Source organism: Equus asinus, chromosome 7 (assembly GCF_041296235.1).
Source record: "Equus asinus isolate D_3611 breed Donkey chromosome 7, EquAss-T2T_v2, whole genome shotgun sequence".
NCBI lineage: Eukaryota > Metazoa > Chordata > Mammalia > Perissodactyla > Equidae > Equus > Equus asinus.
In genome coordinates, this window is record NC_091796.1 from 40,868,308 (window position 1) to 40,885,427 (window position 17,120).

At 41.0% G+C, this 17,120-nt stretch overlaps 1 protein-coding gene across 4 annotated transcripts in view; it reads left to right on the forward strand.

Moving 5' to 3' along the window:
• The first annotated feature begins 920 nt into the window (after positions 1 to 920).
• The window catches only part of GAREM1 (GRB2 associated regulator of MAPK1 subtype 1), a 188,867-nt gene continuing 172,667 nt past the window's right edge, over positions 921 to 17,120 (forward strand). Inside the window, exons 1-2 of one of the 4 annotated variants that reach the window (XM_070513248.1) lie at positions 921 to 1,498; positions 2,426 to 2,491. In XM_070513248.1, the coding sequence (XP_070369349.1) occupies positions 1,378 to 1,498; positions 2,426 to 2,491 (187 nt within the window). In that variant the 5' untranslated portion in view covers positions 921 to 1,377. The remainder of the gene's footprint in view (positions 1,499 to 2,425; positions 2,492 to 17,120) is intronic. The other 3 variants (XM_070513247.1, XM_044774542.2, XM_044774541.2) reach the window with 3 other exon arrangements.

A 17,120-nucleotide genomic window follows, 5' to 3' on the forward strand; every position in this document is an offset into this window, starting at 1 on the left:
ATTAGCACACAAAAGTCAGGATATGCCTAAAGAAACAGGCATCTCACAGCCCCCTTACATTCTGAGCTCTGTCCGCAGTGAGCAGGCCATGCTCAATACTGGGGGAAACAGAACGATTTATCAGGGAAACCGAACTGTGGGTTTGAATCCTAGCAGGACCATCTACAAGTTGTGTAACCTTGCCAAATTACCTAATCTAGAAAACGGGAATTATCCCAACCTTTAAAATCGAGAGAACTGAGAAAAGTACGTGAAAACAGCTGGCCCCAGTAGGCTCCCAGTAACCTAGCTTGCCCTTTCCCTTGGCGTGTCTAGGGCGGTTGGCGGCCTCATGCCCCGCGGACTCCCGCAGCTGGTTCACACAACGAAGGTACCAAACCCAACGGACACCTTCCCTTATGTGGGTACCGATCACTCATCCCCTTTCTCCTTCTCGGTGCTTCGGCCTTTTTCATTCTGCCTAGCCGCCGAAGTCTAGACTGGTAGGATTCACTTCCAGCTCGCTTTGTAGAGTTGTAGGGTTGGGGAGAAATGTCTGCGGCACTCGCAAGAGATGAGCACCAAATAGGTCTCTTCCGTGCCCCTTATTAGCAACTCCGGAGCCAAAGCAGGGAGGAGGAGGGGAGGTGGCCCGAATCTGCGACCACGGGAATGCCTCCTGCGCCCGCTCTGCTCCTCCGGGGCTCCGGGCAGGGCCTCGGGCTGGGAAGGAGGCTGCAGGGCGCCCGAGCGGTCGGACGGGGGAGCGAGAGGTAAAGCTTGCGGAGCGCGCCGAGCCGCCGGCGCCGCGGCCGGGAACCCGCGGCCGCGCCGAGCCAGCCGGGCCTGGGAGGCGGAGGCCGCGCGGGAGGCGGGGCGGCGGCGCCGGGGGGCGGGGGCGGGGGCGGTGTCTCCCCGCGCCGCGCAGGCGTTGCTCGCACCTTGTTGATTAGTCAGTGCTGGGAGCGCTGCTATGGCGCTTCTCAGACCCGGGGCTCCTCCTCACACGCTCGAGGCGGAGGGAAGGAGGGGAAAGAGGAGGAGGAGGCGAGCGGGCGGCCGCCGCAGCTGCAGAGCCGGGGCAAGAGGAGGCGGCGGAGCGGGAGCCGCCGCAGCCACCCGGGCCGCCGCCGCCCGCAGCCACACGGCTGCTGCGAGTGGTCTCGGGGCTTGAGGGCGCGCGGGGCGCCCCGGCCATGCCCCGCCGCGGCAGCTGAGCCGGGCGCGGGCCCCCTCCCTCCCTCCGTCCCGGCCCTCAGCCGCCGCGCCCCCGGGCTGCCGGCGGCCGGAGTGCCCGGTGCCTCCCGCGCGCCCCAGACCGCGAGCGGGAGCAGCGGCGGCCGCCGAGGCGCGGGTGGTGCCGGCGGCGGGAGCTCGGGGCTGCAGGAGGCGGGGAAGATGGACCCGGCGCCCTCGCTGGGCTGCAGCCTCAAGGATGTGAAGTGGAGCTCGGTGGCCGTTCCGCTCGACCTGCTGGTCAGCACTTACCGGCTGCCCCAGATCGCGCGGCTGGACAGCGGTGAGTCCCGGCCGGGCCGCCGGCGCAGGGCAGAAGGGCGCGGACCGCAGGCTCAGCGCGGCGGTGCGCGCGGGGCTCGGCAGGGTGGGACCCGGTGAGGAGTGGGCTCCCCCCGCCCCACCCCACCCCACTCCACCCCTGGAGTTGGCCGGAACGACTGCCGCAGCCCTGGCGCGTTGCTCTCAACTCCCCCCAGCAGCAGCTAGAGATGTGAAAATCAGAGCCCTTGCAGTGTAATTTAAAAGGACGCCTAAAAAAAAAATCACCATAGGGGAAACCTCTGCAGATAGTAATCTTGAAGGCGAGCGGTCTCTTCCCACCCGCCTGCAAGAATTACTCAACCTAGGAAACCCCGAAGAGTTATCTTTAGGCAACTTTCTTACAAAATAATTGTGCTTTGGGTGGCATCTTTGTTTTGGATGCTCTCCTCCCCCTTCCCCCACAAGAAGCTGCACATTTAAGAGGAAAAGCTCCTGGGTGACCAATGAAAGGGATCACATTTCTCAGAGACCTTTTATTACAGCTTGTCTGTTTTGTTTAACCGAACTGAAAGTAATTTAGGGCTGTGTGTAGAAAACGTTTTTAGCAGAAGTGATGGTATGCTTAAGGTTAATTATTAGCTTCGCGCATTTCCAGCCTGGAAAAAATTTAAGTCACCAAAATCTATATTGACTCGGAACCTGAGCTCAGAACTAAGAAATGCTTGGATTTCCTGAAACTGACCACCAGAAACCAAGCAAACATCCCCCAGCCGTTGGTTCTGCAGTGTGACATCTGCAAACAAGTAGATAGATGGGCGTACTGGCTAGCAAGTAGACACCTTCAGTTTGAGAGTTGTGACATGTAAGGTGACAATTTAGGTGTGTTTTGTCTTCTCTTGTGTTTTCACAATAACTTCAGCTGATTTTTGGCTTTACGTGATTTCAGACTGTTTGCAGAAACGAGCTTGCTCTGCTGTGGGGCTGCTGGAATCACCTGGGCCCAGGCTGGCAGGCAAGCAGATAGAGCTGGGGTCACACAGGCCAAGTCAGAAGAGCCCTGAAGAGAAAGATGTCCTTTCAAGTCAGAAGGGATTGGGTTACTCCTTTTCTGGAGTACAAGAGTGTGTAACGTGAGCTGTATAAATGTCCAAAGGCATTTTATTCTGTTTCTTGTCTGTGGGGTTAGATTAGACGTTTGAAGTACTGATTCAAAAAATAAATGGAGGAAAGTTCATGAAAGCTGGAAAACAGTCTTGGCATGCTTGCTTGCCTTGTTTGCTTGGTGGTGGTCGTGGTGGGCACTAGTAATGAAGTGCAAATGAATCGAAGGAGAGACAAGTGGTGTGTTGAGGCATTTGTGCTTAGAGTGGGGCAGAAAGGGTTTTGTACTTTAAATGTATCTGCAGATCTGAATCAGAGAGAGAGTGGGATCACGCAAGTATTTACAATGTTTCGTTTCCTCTTCCACTGTGCAAAACTGTATATTGGAAGGTTATGAGTCCTCACCTTTTCTGACCTTCTCTCATCTCTGCACGCTCTGCCAAAACTTCCTAGCTAAGCAGAGAACATTGGTGCATGGTGTAAAATTCACCCAAAAGCTTCATTAAACTGAAAGTTTAAAGAGGCTAAGTATCAGTTGCAGATGTAACTTTTAGCTTTATTATCCACTTTGCATATCCCTGCCATTCATAAAAAGGATCTGAATCAGCAGTGTAGTCATCCCACACTTCTTTTTAAAATTAGCATGTGGGTAGCAAGTCTTAACACTGTGTCCTTTCAAGCTGTGGAATGGATTTTGATCCCTGTGTAATTCCAATTCTTTATTGTCAATTTTCTCTTCTTACCACTTGAGAATCACAATGGCGCACACAAATTTGGAATCATAGCCAAATACTGCTTTATACCTTGCTTCTTTCACTTACTAATCCCATCTTATTTAAATACTTTTTGATTTTAATAGCTGCATAATATTCCATGGGATGGCTATGTGATCTAGTCCTCTATGGGGGACATCAGGCTGCTTTATTTTTTACTACTATAAGTTGTGATATAATGAACACTCTTGTACATAAATCTGTTTGTTTGAGTTAGGCTATATTCCTGCCTTGCTGAATAAGCATGTTAATCCTTTTTAAGTCCTGGATATATATTGTAAAATTGCTTTAGAAACTAAAGGTGGTACTCATTTACACAAACAGAAGAATTGTGGGAGTACCAGTCTCCCCACAGCCTTACAATATTATCTTCAAAAAGAAAGAAACAACCAACAAACTTTGCTGATTTGATGAGGAGAAAGTGTTAGCTTACCAATTAAATTTGGATAGACTTTGAATGAGTCGATCATAGATTCCATGCTTATTTTTAAACATGTTTCACAGCAATGCTTAGAACATGTTAAGGCCATGCCACCATATTTATAAATGCTGTGTGAAACCTCCAGTTTTGTGTGGTCCTCATCCTGTGTATATCCTTTTGCCGGTTTTAGTAGTGAAGGTACACACAGACACCCTATACTTAGACATGAAAGGCAGTCATTTTCCAAATCACTTGTTTTAAAAGAGACTAGAAAGAAATTGAAAAACATGCCACTGGTTGACATTATGCCAGGAGAAAACTACTGGCTAATTTTAAGCAATCATTAAGGAACGTTAACATCTAATTTCATAACTCTTGATTATTGAATGCCTACTATGTGTTGGTACATTTCTCAGTGATTGATGTGTATTGTCTCAAATCCCCAGCATCCTGTTTTAAGGACTTTGGGAACCTGAGATTCAGAAAATTGAGTGACATGTGTAGCAAATGGTGGAGTGGAATCTTCAGCTGACTTTCTGACTCTAAAGACAGACGTTTTCTCTTAAACTGTACTACCTCCTTATACTAAATGGGAGTAGATTTAGAGTAGGTCTGATGTCTGCTCTAAATAGCCTCACTGTCTCTGAGAGCTTGAGGACCAGAAAGTCAATATTTTTAAAACAGTGTAGACACTGAATTAAGTGCTGGTCTCATCCATCATATTTAGGCGTCTTTCTACTTCCCAGAGGAGTAGCTGAAAAGAGGTAAGAGGCAATGGGGAAGAAGAGAGGATGGAATCAAGGAAGGGAAAAAGTGGAGTCTGAGGGCTTAGAGTATGTAGATGTGTCTGAGATTACTCCTCAGTACACTTGCTGTGCTTAAAATATTAACTACACAGTAAGTAAAGAACTCTCCAGTTCTTTGCATTTTGCATGTCACTCATGAAATGCCAGTCAGATAGACACATTCAGTATTACATCCCTAGTGGTGAAATTTGTCATTGTATGATAAGAGAAATACAAAATTAGTGAGTCTTTATGTCAGATGTCTCATGAATCTTTCTGGAGAATTCAAAGAAGAGTACTCTAGCCATTCCCCTCAGTAAGATGCATCTCGGTCATCCGAGGTTTAAGTCAGCAGTGCAATTAAGATTGGATATTTAACCTGATCATCAATCTTAGAAATGGTTGGCTGTAGAACCAGGTTCAACAAATGTGTTTATGACTTAGAGGACAATGCTAATACCCACCCCATCTCCAGCCAGCCTCACTCAAAACTAGGTGGGTGAGACATTGTTCATTCTCTGTCTATTCAGTATTTTTCTTGGAAAGGCTTCGACAGGTTGGTCTACACCAGTGTTCTTCCAACTTTTTTGCTCCTGTAACTCCTAAGAGTTTCTGTAAATCTCTGTACTCTGTGCACATCTTTAACCTAACTGTTGGGGCCGGCTCCGTGCCTGAGTCGTTAAGTTCGCGCGCTCCGCTGCAGCGGCCCAGGGTTCGGATCCTGGGCGCGGACGTGGCACCGCTCGTCAGGCCACGTTGAGGTGGCGTCCCACATCCCACAACTAGAAGGACCTGCAACTAAGATATGCAACTATGTACCAGGGGGGTTTGGGAAATAAAGCAGAAAAAAAAAGATTGGCAACAGTTGTTAGCCCGGGTGCCAATCCTTAAAAAAAAAAAGGAAGATTGGCAACAGTTGTTGGCCTAGGTGCCAATCTTTAAAAAAGTAAAAAATTAAGCTAACTGTTAAGCTTTTCATCCCAAATTTAAGTAGTTGCAAAAGATTTCATTTTTCAGCATATTGTAAATATTGGTCTTTTAAATTGTTACATTGTTTAAAAACCTCTAGTAGGGTCCATGTTTGGTTCCCAGTATCATTCATTTTTTTTCTATTTTATTTTTTATTAAGGCTATGATAGTTTACAACCTTGTGAAATTTCAGTTGTACATTATTATTTGTCACTCATATTATAGGTGCACCACTTCACCCTTTGTGCCCACCCCTCTTCCCCCCTTTCTCCTGGTGACCGCTAATCTGTTCTCTGTGTCCATGTGTTCATTTATCTTCCACATATGTGTGGAGTCATACAAAGATTGTCTTTCTCTGTCTGTCTGATTTCAGTTAACATAATACCCTCAAGGTCCATCCGTGTTGTAAATGGGATGATTTTCCTTTTTTATGACTGAGTAGTATTCCATTGTGTATATATACCACATCTTCTTTATCCAATCATCAGTCAGTGGGCACTTAGGTTGCTTCCACGTCTTGGCTATTGTGAATAATGCTGCAATGAACATAGGGGTGCATGGGTCTCTTTGAATTGCTAATTTCAAGTTCTTTGGATAAATACCCAGTAGTGGGATGGCTGAGTCATATGGTATTTCTGCTTTTAAGTTTTTGAGAAATCTCCATACTGTTTTCCATAGTGGCTGCACCAGTTTGCATTCCCACCAGCAGTGTATGAGGATTCCTTTTTCGCCACAACCTCTCCAACATTTGTTACTATCAGTTTTAGATATTTTTGTCATTTTAATGGGTGTAAGGTGATATCTTAGTGTAGTTTTGATTTGCGTTTCCCTGATGATCAGTGATGATGAGCATCTTTTCATGTGCCTATTGGACATCCGTATATCTTCTTTGGAGAAATGTCTGTTCATATCCCCTGCCCATTTTTTTGATCAGATTGTTTGACATTTTGTTGTTGAGTTGTGTGAGTTCTATATATATTATGGAGATGAACCCTTTGTCAGATATATTATTTACAAATATTTTTTCCCAGTTGGTGGATTGTGTTTTTTGTTTCAATCCTGTTTTCCCTTACCTTGAAGAAGCTCTTCAGTCTGATGAAGTCCCATTTGTTTATTCTTTCTATTGTTTCCCTTGTCTGAGAAGACATGGTTTCCAAAAAGATCCTTTTGATACTGATGTCAAAGAGTATACTTGCCTATATTTTCTTCCAGAAGTCTTATGGTTTCAGGTCTTACCTTTAAGTCTTTGATCCATTTTGAGTTTATTTTTGCGAATGGCGTAAAAGAATGGTCTATTTTCGTTCTTTTGCATGTGGCTGTCCAGTTTTCCCAACACCATTTATTGAAGAGGCTTTCTTTTCTCCATTGTATGTTCTTAGTATCATTCATTTTTAAACATGCATAAGTAAGTTCTTAAACAGTTAAAATTTTTTCACCTTTCTTTTTCTCCTTAAATTCAGATTTCCATTTCCCCTCCCTTACAGAATTCCATTACAATATAATATATTTTTGTGCTTGAAAATGTCTTATTGATTACTTTGTCATACTTTCTGCAACAAAAAAGTATATAAATTGAAACCCAGTATTTTGTATTTCTTTTGACCACAGGGCTCTTTGTATTTAAATATTTCAGGTTGTTTAAACAAAGAATTGGAAATTACCTGATTTAGAAAAGGAGGTGTTACCCAAATGCTGGAGCCTTTCACTCCTCAACCTGCCTTAGCATTTTTATTTGTTTTTTTGTGAGTTGCCGTAGGGTGGTTACATCCTGGGGTAATGCCCTTTAGAAAGATCTGAGGAAGGTACTGCAAATGCATTACTTTTGTAAAGGGAGTGAAGGACAGCTTCCATTCATCAGGGATGGATGTCCCTCCATCATGGTCATGGTCCCAGGCAGGTCAATTTTTAGGCAAGAGAATATTTGGAAGTTGGGGATCTGGAAATTGACTTCCTTACAGATGTAATGGTGAACTCTTTGGGAAATGCTGGCTTTGCTTCAAACATGTATTGAAGGTTCGAAGAATGTTGCTCTTGTAGGGACCTGAAATTGGCCACCCCAAGGTATGTCTCTTTGGCATCAGGATTATTTGAGGCTGATTGCTTTTGATAAACTGGGACAGGGAAGGAGGCTCTGAGGAATGGAACTTGCCCCTTGTTAGGACACATTTACGTTTGTAAGGTAAATCTCTATCTGTAAAGATGCCTCCCTCTCTGTACCAGGAAGAAGAAAGGAGATGACCTTCTCTCTAGAAACTCTTAATCAATACCAAAGGCAAGGACTTAAAATTTACATTTTATTGTGCTTCTCTGGTAACCTCCTGTAACTGACTTCCCTCCCCCTCCCAACGTTGGCATCTCCTTAAAGATTAAAGCATCTTTCTTTAGGCTGGGAACCGATTGCAGCGCTCATCTGTGACCCCCCCCAGCCCGAGGTAACACACCTGCCACCCCGTGGCGTTCACTGAGACAGCGGACCTATCTGCCGTTTCCATCAAGCGCTATGCTGACAGAGCAGCCTCGTGACTATTGTGGGAGGGACATTTCAATCACATGTGAAACACCCTGTTTGGGGGTATATAACCACTCTGTGCACCCCACTTCTTCGGTGCCCTTTCTTCCTTCGGGAAGAATAGCAATGTTCTCTTGCTATTCTGTCTCATGTGAATTTAATTCATTCTCTGGCCAGACGAACCCACATTTGGGAAGAGGAAATGTCTTCCTCCCCTACACTCTAGAGCAGTGAAAGATGAGTTTATGGCCCTGATTGTTGAAGGGAAGAGGAAGACCAAGGTTGCATGGACTGAGAGAAAAAAAGATGGTAGGAGTTGGAGGCAGCCGTGTAGATAGATCAGCAGATCTCCTTCCTAGCTGTGTGGAGGAAGCGGATCTGATTCTAAGCCCCAGGTGTGTTGGGACTGTGGAACTTTGGTTCTTGCTTTGTGTTGTGGGCTTCGGTAATTTTACTGTTTAAGTGCCTGGAGGGCTGAAGGAACAGAAACAGTGACCCTCAGATCAAAGAGAGGCTCCAGGTGGCTGTTTGCAAATGTCAAAGATGTTTCCAGGTCTGTGTCTTATCCTTGAAATTAATGTAAATTCTCAAAATCTCCATGATTGATGTTACTTTAATATATATATTAACAGTTTTTTTCTAAAGTAATTTACTGTAAGTCTTGTTCCAGGAAGATATGCTGTGCTTTTCTGTGGCTTCATTTCCCCTGGCATTCTGTATCTTAAAAGGGTGCATATGCCCCGGGTGAGAGAGACAGTAGTTTAAAGGATCTGGATCTGGAGCCTAGAAACCTCCATTGATACAGGTATTGCCATTTCATAGCCATGCAATCTTGATCAGGTCTCTTAACACTTTGTTTTGTAGTTTTCCCATGCAGAAAAATGTACGTTACACTTGCCCATCTGTCTCATAGTTATCCATTAATTTGTTTATTCAATCAGCTAATATTTATTTAAGCCCCTGCTATGTGTCAAGCCGTGTTATAGGTATTGGGACAACAGCACTGAACAAATCAGACTGAAAGCTCTGTCCTCATGCAGCCTCCATTCTTGTGTATCTGCTTACTATGATAATTAGTTGTAATTGTTTATGTGAAATGCATATGTATTTCAAAACAGTATACATATATGAGATTGGTATAGTGGAGGTGCAGACCAGTTGAGGGGGAGGCTTCAGAGTATATCATTTAGGCAACAGAAGTCCACTGAGTAATAAATAGATTTTATTATCCTTGTCCAGATAAAGAAACTGAAGGCAGTGTGCTGGGCGACACTTTAGTCTGTTTCCTTCTGCCTAATCCAGGTTATTGATTTAGAAATCCACAGCTTATAGAAAGGTGATGTAAGGTCTTTCTCAGAGAGAAAGTGTTATGAACTGACTAATCCAAGATTGAGCTTGGGAGAGACCAGAGCAGTAAGTTAGTTAGGAAAGGAACTTTTTTTTAGTTTATTGATGTCATAATAGTTTATAACATTGTGAAATTTCAGTTGTACATTATTGTTTGTCAGTCACCATATATATGTGCCCCTTTACCCCTTTTGTCCACCCCCCAAGTCCTTCCCCACTGGTAACCGCTAAACTGTTCTCTTTGTCAATGTGTTCATCTTCTACATGTGAGTGAAATTATATGGTGTTTGTCTCTCTGTCTGGCTTATTTCACTTAACGTAATACCATCAAGGTCCATCCATGTTGTTCCAAATAGGACGATTTTGTCCTTTTTTTGTGGCTGAGTAGTATTCCATTGTATATATATCTCACATCTTCTTTATCCAATCATCAGTCATTGGGTGCTTGGGTAGCTTCCACGTCTTGGCTATTGTGAATAATGCTGCAGTGAACATAGGGGTGCATGGGTCTCTTTGAATTGTTGATTTCAAGTTCTTTGGATAAATACCCAGTAGTGAGATAGCTGGGTCATATGGTATTTCTATTTTTAACTTTTCGGGAACTCTCCATACTGTTTTCCATAGTGGCTGCATCAGTTTGCATTCCCACCAGCAGTGTATGAGGGTCTCCAGGAAAGGAACTTTTAACTTAATCCAGATGCACATGTGAATCTGACCAACTGCTACCAAGACACTTCAGTCTTTTTTTTTTTTTTTTTTAGCACGTATTCATTGCTGCCTTTAACTGGGTTGATGGTGACTTTCTGAGCACCTGTAGTTATATAATTGTTAGCAGAAAAGAAGAGCCTAGTATATAACATTATACAAAAAGTGGGCGATGAAGGAAGTCTCTTGAGTGTTCTTTTATATACCATATACTTTTACTTTCCTCTGGTTATCACCTGTTTTAATTGGCCATGGCTAAAAATTATGAAGAAAGAATAGGAGAGGACCTTGTAGAGGACAGTAGATGGTGATAAACATTTAGACCCACAAGACAAGATTTGGACATAGCTCCTTCAGTGCTCTTGCTTTTCAAGTAAGGTGATTATTTTGAAAGTCTTAAATGAGTATCCACACGGCCAGTAAAAAATCTTAAGATGCTCAGTTCCTCTGTAAAAGGAAAGCTGGTTTGACCGTTGTGATTGACTGCATCATAGTTTAAAGAGAGAGTATTTTAGTCTCTTTGCTCTTTTGGCTGCCTTATTGAAATAGCAAGTTCTACTAGACCAGCTTGTAAACTCATTTATTTTTGTTTGAGATTCCTGAAGTATCTGTCTTTTCACTTACTGACTGGCAGTTCTAGGAAGACGCAAACTCCCTCTGGTCTTCAGCAGGATTATCAATCTTAAGAGCACCAGCTATTATATGCAACCTGAAAAATAACTTTATTGCTGGTTTATGTCATACTTGACAAAATGTAAAACCTGTTAAAATATTTTAAATCTCATGGGGGTGATTCTTTTAGAAGACATTTCCACTGAAGATGCCCCCCCCCCCAACATTGCAGCTCCCACTTGGCTCCCAGTTTCACGAGAATGTTTACTTGAATTTCAGGTTAAAGATATCTAAAATTATTTTTACTATTTCCAAGCTCCCAGCACAATGCAAGTAGGAAGAACTGGATAAGCATTTAATAAATGAATGAGCAAATCTCAGTATTAAAAATTTTCAGGTCCAAAATATCCATATTACTAAACCTCTCTGTGACCTCTGCAAGTCGGAAATAGAAGTTCACTTTTGTTTCACTTGAGGTAGACATTGTATTCTTAAATATACAAATATACAAATTGGAACTAAGATGGTAGGTCCTAAAATTACAGTAGGAAATATACAAACCAGTGGTTCATCACGATGAAATAATGATTCTTAGGGTCATTAGTTATCAATATTTTAAATTATTTCTGGAAATTACAACTCATTTTTAGATGTTTTGCTTTCTTGCTACTTTCGTTCTGAAATTAAGATGCCTTCTTTACATATTATATGTAGCTATGTCATTGAATCTTTAATCTTATATGGACTAGGATGCCATAAAGCTTCGGAACTAGTCAACTCTTAATACAATGAAGAAAAAGCCTGATTGGATAGTCAGCTAACCATTGAACTATCCATTGTCTCATCTTCTCAGGGCACCAGGGATTTTACTTCTAAGCAAAGCAAGCCACTTGGTTTAAATAGTGTTACAAAACTACAACTGCTAATTTGGTACAGTTGTCATCTTCCTAGAATAGCCCCAAGATTGACTGGAAACCGTAGTGTCTTAATCCCAGGCAATGAGTTTCCTTTTATGCCGTTGCAGGAGTATTACAGAGTGGTAAAAGAAGGAAAAAACAATGTTCTGAGCCCCTTTCCAGTTTTGTGGATGAACTACTTTACAATTATACAGCAAGTCATTTTATTTGATTCTGCCAGTTCTTAAACCTAGTTTGAAGTATTCAAATACCACTTGAGATTTGATAGCTTAATGGTTGTTTAATAAATACCAAGTTAGTGAATTTCAGATGCAATATGAAGTCTTATAGTTATGAAGGTATTTGTTATTCAGGTTAATATTTGACATCTACAGTAAGTTAGTATGATTAGGGCTGGTTATGGCTTAGAAGGGAATGTAACTGAGCAGTGCTTGTGTATATACCCCTGTGAAGATTTAAAATAAGTTACGTTCTGTTGTTTTTCTCCACTCAGTAGAGAAAAATTTCCTCCACCGGGCATTTTTTTTTAAAGATGACAGTTTTCTCAGGACCAATCTTTTAGATGTTAGAAATGAAAATTTTCTCTTTGTAATTAGTTCACATTGACAATATTTTTCTCCTAGCAGGGAACTAGGTTGAAGTATCTAAAAGTAACCAGAAAAGGGTAAATGTTTACTTTTCTATTTTTAAATTTATCTGTTACATTGAAAGTGATTAGGAGCACTGGTTAGAACAGATTCTGTCATCTGTTCAAAAAAAGGCTAATGAAATGCCTGAGGAAGCCCACTTGAATAACTCCAAGACATCGATTTGTGTATACACTGTATTGGTGATAGCACTTTGAATTGCTTCTATCTTCCTTTAGGAGAAATGGGCCAGCAAGGAGTGGTCGGAATCAAAGAACTGACGTCTATTCCATTATCATTCCTGGTTCTCAGTAGCTTATTCTCTGAGATCTTCAATTTTAGTCTGTTGAAACAGACTAAAGGTTAACATTTAAAATAACACCAGATCCGTTTTTACCTTGTACCACTGACACACAAAAACAATCAAACATCAGACCCATGTTAAAAACAATTTAATTAGTTATGTCTAGAGAGAGGGCTCTAGAAGTTTCAGATTACCTACTTAAAAATAAGTAACATAAAGCTTTATACAGTTATTCTGCTGTTATTTTTTTCCTGTTTATTTTGGTCCCATCTTTTGATCAGTTAAGAGAAAGGGATCCACTGAGAGTAGACAGGATCAGAAGAAATTTTCACAAGCTCATTATGGCCAGGTACATCAGTTAAGGTTAATTTCAGTTGTATATAACAGAACAAAAAAAGATAGCGGCTTAAACAACATGGACATTTCTTTCTTTTTCGTATAAAAGAAATCTGAAGGTACATAGTCCAGGACTGCTATGGCAGATCCACAGAGTTAAGGACCCAGGTGCCTCATCTCTTTTTGCTCTGTCATCCTCAGCAGGTAGTTTTCACTTCATGGTCCTTAGTGGCTGCTGGAGCTCTAGCCATTATGTCTGCATCCCAGACAGCAGGAAAGGCAGAAGGGTATGTCTTACCGCCCGTCCTACACTGCACTTCACTTACATCTCATTGGTTAGGACTATATGGGCAGGAAGGCAAGGAACTGAAGTCTTTTAACTGGACACAGTGCCCAGGGGTTCTTAGTGCAGGAGAGGGGAGCACTGGATATTGGAAGCTGCCTAGCAGCCTCTACCGCTCAGATTTTTGCTTTGCTGCCTTTTCTTCACTTTTTTCTCCTACTCAAAACTTACTAAAATAGCACGCATTGGGCCCTGATTCCTTGACATCTCTTTATTCAGGTTCTTACTCAGCTAAGATAGTGTGAACTTCTTGCCCCAACTTCCTGTTCTCTCTTCATCCTTGAGCATGAGCTAAAACCGTAAAACGGCTGTGAATAAGAGGCCCTTTATTACAGGTGAAAGTACTTTATAAGTGAGCCGTGGAAAGCTGTGTACTTGTAAGAAATTGTTATAAGGCTCTCTCACATTCTTTTTTGGCTTGTGTCCTTTTCCGATTATGTCTGTGATCTGATGCACACAATGCGAATAGTTGTCCACTTTTTTAAATGTACTTTTTTTCCTGCTCTCCTTCTTTTGCCGGAGAGGCTTGGTGGCTGTGTTTTAAAAAAATGTTTCCTGTTTTCCCCCAGATATCATTTGTATAGAGAATTTGGAAAATAATAGACCAAAAAATGATAAAAATGAATATGTTTTAATTCCAGAGGTTATATAACTTGTTATATAACCGTTATTAACATTTTCCTATTGTGCAGGCCTGGCATATGAATGGAGACTATATCTAAAAGTGGGACCAAAAAAACCCCTGTTTTTTAAATTTTACATTAGATCATGAACATTTTACTTCATTATTAATATTCTTTAAAAATAAAATTGTCATGACTGATGCTCTGTTATTAGCAATAAACCATTATTTATTCGACTATTTTCCAGTTGTTAGATATTTAGTTGTTTTGAGGCTGTCTTTGTACTTAAATTTGTCAGTTTTATATATCATTATTTTGGGTTCCTGGAAATGAGATAATTATTCAAAATTTATCATTTTTAGATTGTTGGTATATATTGCTAAATTGTATCCAGGAAAGTTTGTACCATTAGCAGTGAATGAATAATATCATTATACATCATTGAATATCATAGGTGTATTTTAGTCTTGACTAAATGATTTTAAAATTGGCCCTTTTTCTAATTTCTGTTGCTTTGACTCCTAGTAGAATAACTTCAATAATTTTATCTTTTTTTTGTGTGAATTTTCTGAGTTCGTTGTTCAATTTCTTGGTAGAGTTTTTTTTTTTTTAAAGCTCTTGTTTTATTACAAGAGCTTTAATTAGAGTGTCCTTTATTCTTGGTTTCTGCAAGATGTTTACAAATAATTCCCAGGTTTTATGTGAGTCTAATCACTTTTTTTTTTTTAAGATTTTTTATTTTTTTCTTTTTCTCCCCAAAGCCCCCCAGTACATAGTTGTATATTCTTTGTTGTGGGTCCTTCTAGTTGTGGTATGTGGGACGCTGCCTCAGTGTGGTTTGATGAGCAGTGCCATGTCCGCGCCCAGGATTCGAACCAACGAAACACTGGGCCGCCTGCAGCGGAGCGCACGAACTTAACCACTCGGCCACGGGGCCAGCCCCGAGTCTAATCACTTTAAACTTCCTTTCTATTTTTCTTCAGTTAATAAGTAGGTATTACCTCTGTTTCTGAAATAGAATAATTGTGATTAATTTACTTTTCTTTATCAAGCTGGATATTGGCTTTAAATGTTATGTTATGTTGCATTGTGGCCACTCCTCTGAAAAAAAGAATCTCTTTCCATTGTATAAAATAAGATAATCTTGTGAAAATCTTGGTAAAACCATGTTGTGTATTCACAACTGTAATTATGTTTGAGTTCAAGTCAGAGAGAGTTCCCCACAGATAGTTCATTGTTGATAAATTCCTCTGCACTGCATGAAACTGAGATGACAGACTACGTTTGCCACTGTTTGGTTTTAAAGACTGAGAATAAATTGATAAGTTTATAGAAATATTTCATTCTTTTGCATATAATCCAGAGCGAACCCGAAGTGCTACATTTTGGGCAGTTAGAGTTTTCTCTGCTAGTTCCTAGTCGCCCCCTGGTAAAAGCTCGACTCTGGCAACTTGAGAGCCCGTTGAAGCTTAGAATGTGAGTGCCGATGCGAGAGAATGAATAATAGAGATTCACAGATAACTTTGATACAGGGAGAGAAGCAAGTATGATAGTTTGAATGTCATTTTATTCTTCTGTTGGATACCTGTGTAAATGCTGACTTCATTGTAATGGCTAAAGAAAGGAATCGGAGATAGGAGAGGGAAAGCCCAGTGGAACTCTCTCTCTATGTACAGGCAGTGATGGATGGGGAATAAAATCCATATCCTGCTGCCACACTTGACACCTGAGGACTCTGTAAGGTAGATCGGGTAGTTTATGAATTGTTCTCACTCCTCCCTCAGTCTTTTCTTTTTCTTGGCTCACTTGGGAAGATGTCAATCTGGGTAGGTTGTATGAGATTGAATACTGTACCGTGGATAGCAGAGGAGTTTTATGCTGATAAATGGAGCTAGAGGAGGAGGGAAGAAGGAAAATATATGAAGTAAGTATTAATACCATTTATAGTCGATCTAGTTTTTTTGTTACAATAAGACAAAACTTCATTTCCCCTGATTATAAACATAAGGTATTCATTATGAAGAATTTGAATACATAAAAATATTTAAAAACTAAAGATAATCTGAAGTCCTACAACCCTGAGGTAACCACCCTCAACACTGACTGTCTTTGCAGGCATCCTCTGTTCACCCTAACACACAGACACACACACATACACACTCACACAGACACACACACTTTCTAACAATTTTATATGAACAAGGCATTGTAGCTACTGCTTTTTCTTTTTTACTGTCTCCCTTCACATCAACCCCCGTTTCTCCAACCCTGCCCACCAACACAATCCATTTTAATGATCCCATGAGTATCCTTCATATTTTCTCCATACTCATCTAATCCTATATCAACATTAGATATGTATATACAAAGACATATACTGAAACAGATTTCTCTTGTTGCTTTATAATAATGGGATTATATTATACATACTTATACATACTTTTTGGTCTCTTATATCACTCATGGGAATCTTTTTGAATCATTTGGTATAAAACAAATTCATTCTTTTTGAAGAGCTGCATAATATTCTATGGTGTGGAAATACTCATTCTTCTGTTGATTAGTGTTCAATTTGTGTCTAGTTATTGGCGTCTGTGAATTATTCTTCACTAACCTTCATGTATTTAATGTCATTAATTTGTTCGTTGTTTCTGTAGAAGTCTTTGGTTTCTATCTCATATCTTTTACTTCTCCCCCCAAATATCTTTGATACCATTGTCTTCCTGATTCTCTTCATCTCACATGCAAAGACCAAAATTAAATCTTTTAAAAAAAAAAATGTTGGGTAAGTGAGTCTTCTGCCCCACTATCAAAACCCTGTTCACAGAAGTGGAATTGATTTAATAAATGTTGCCAAAATGCTATCCAAAAAGTTCATAACAATTCTCCTTTCTGTCATTGAAGTATGAGAATGCCATTTCTCCACATCTGTGACATTAGGTATTATACAGTTTAAAAAAAATATTTGCCAGCCTGATGGATGCAAAATGAGATCTGATTGCTATGTTAATTTGCATTTCCCTGACTATTAGTGATTTTGTACCCTTTTTATCACTTAGACTTGTTCTTCTGCAAATTGAAATCATACTTTTTGCTGTTTTTTCTATTGTTGGCTTATTCTTGCCAATTTCTAGATGCTATTTGTGTATGATAGAGATGTTTTTCCTTATTCACATTTATCTTATCTGTTGACTTTGTTTATATTGTATTTATCCATTTGAGTTAAAATTTTCTTTTTCCTTCTCCCCCAGGCCCCCCAGTACATGGGTG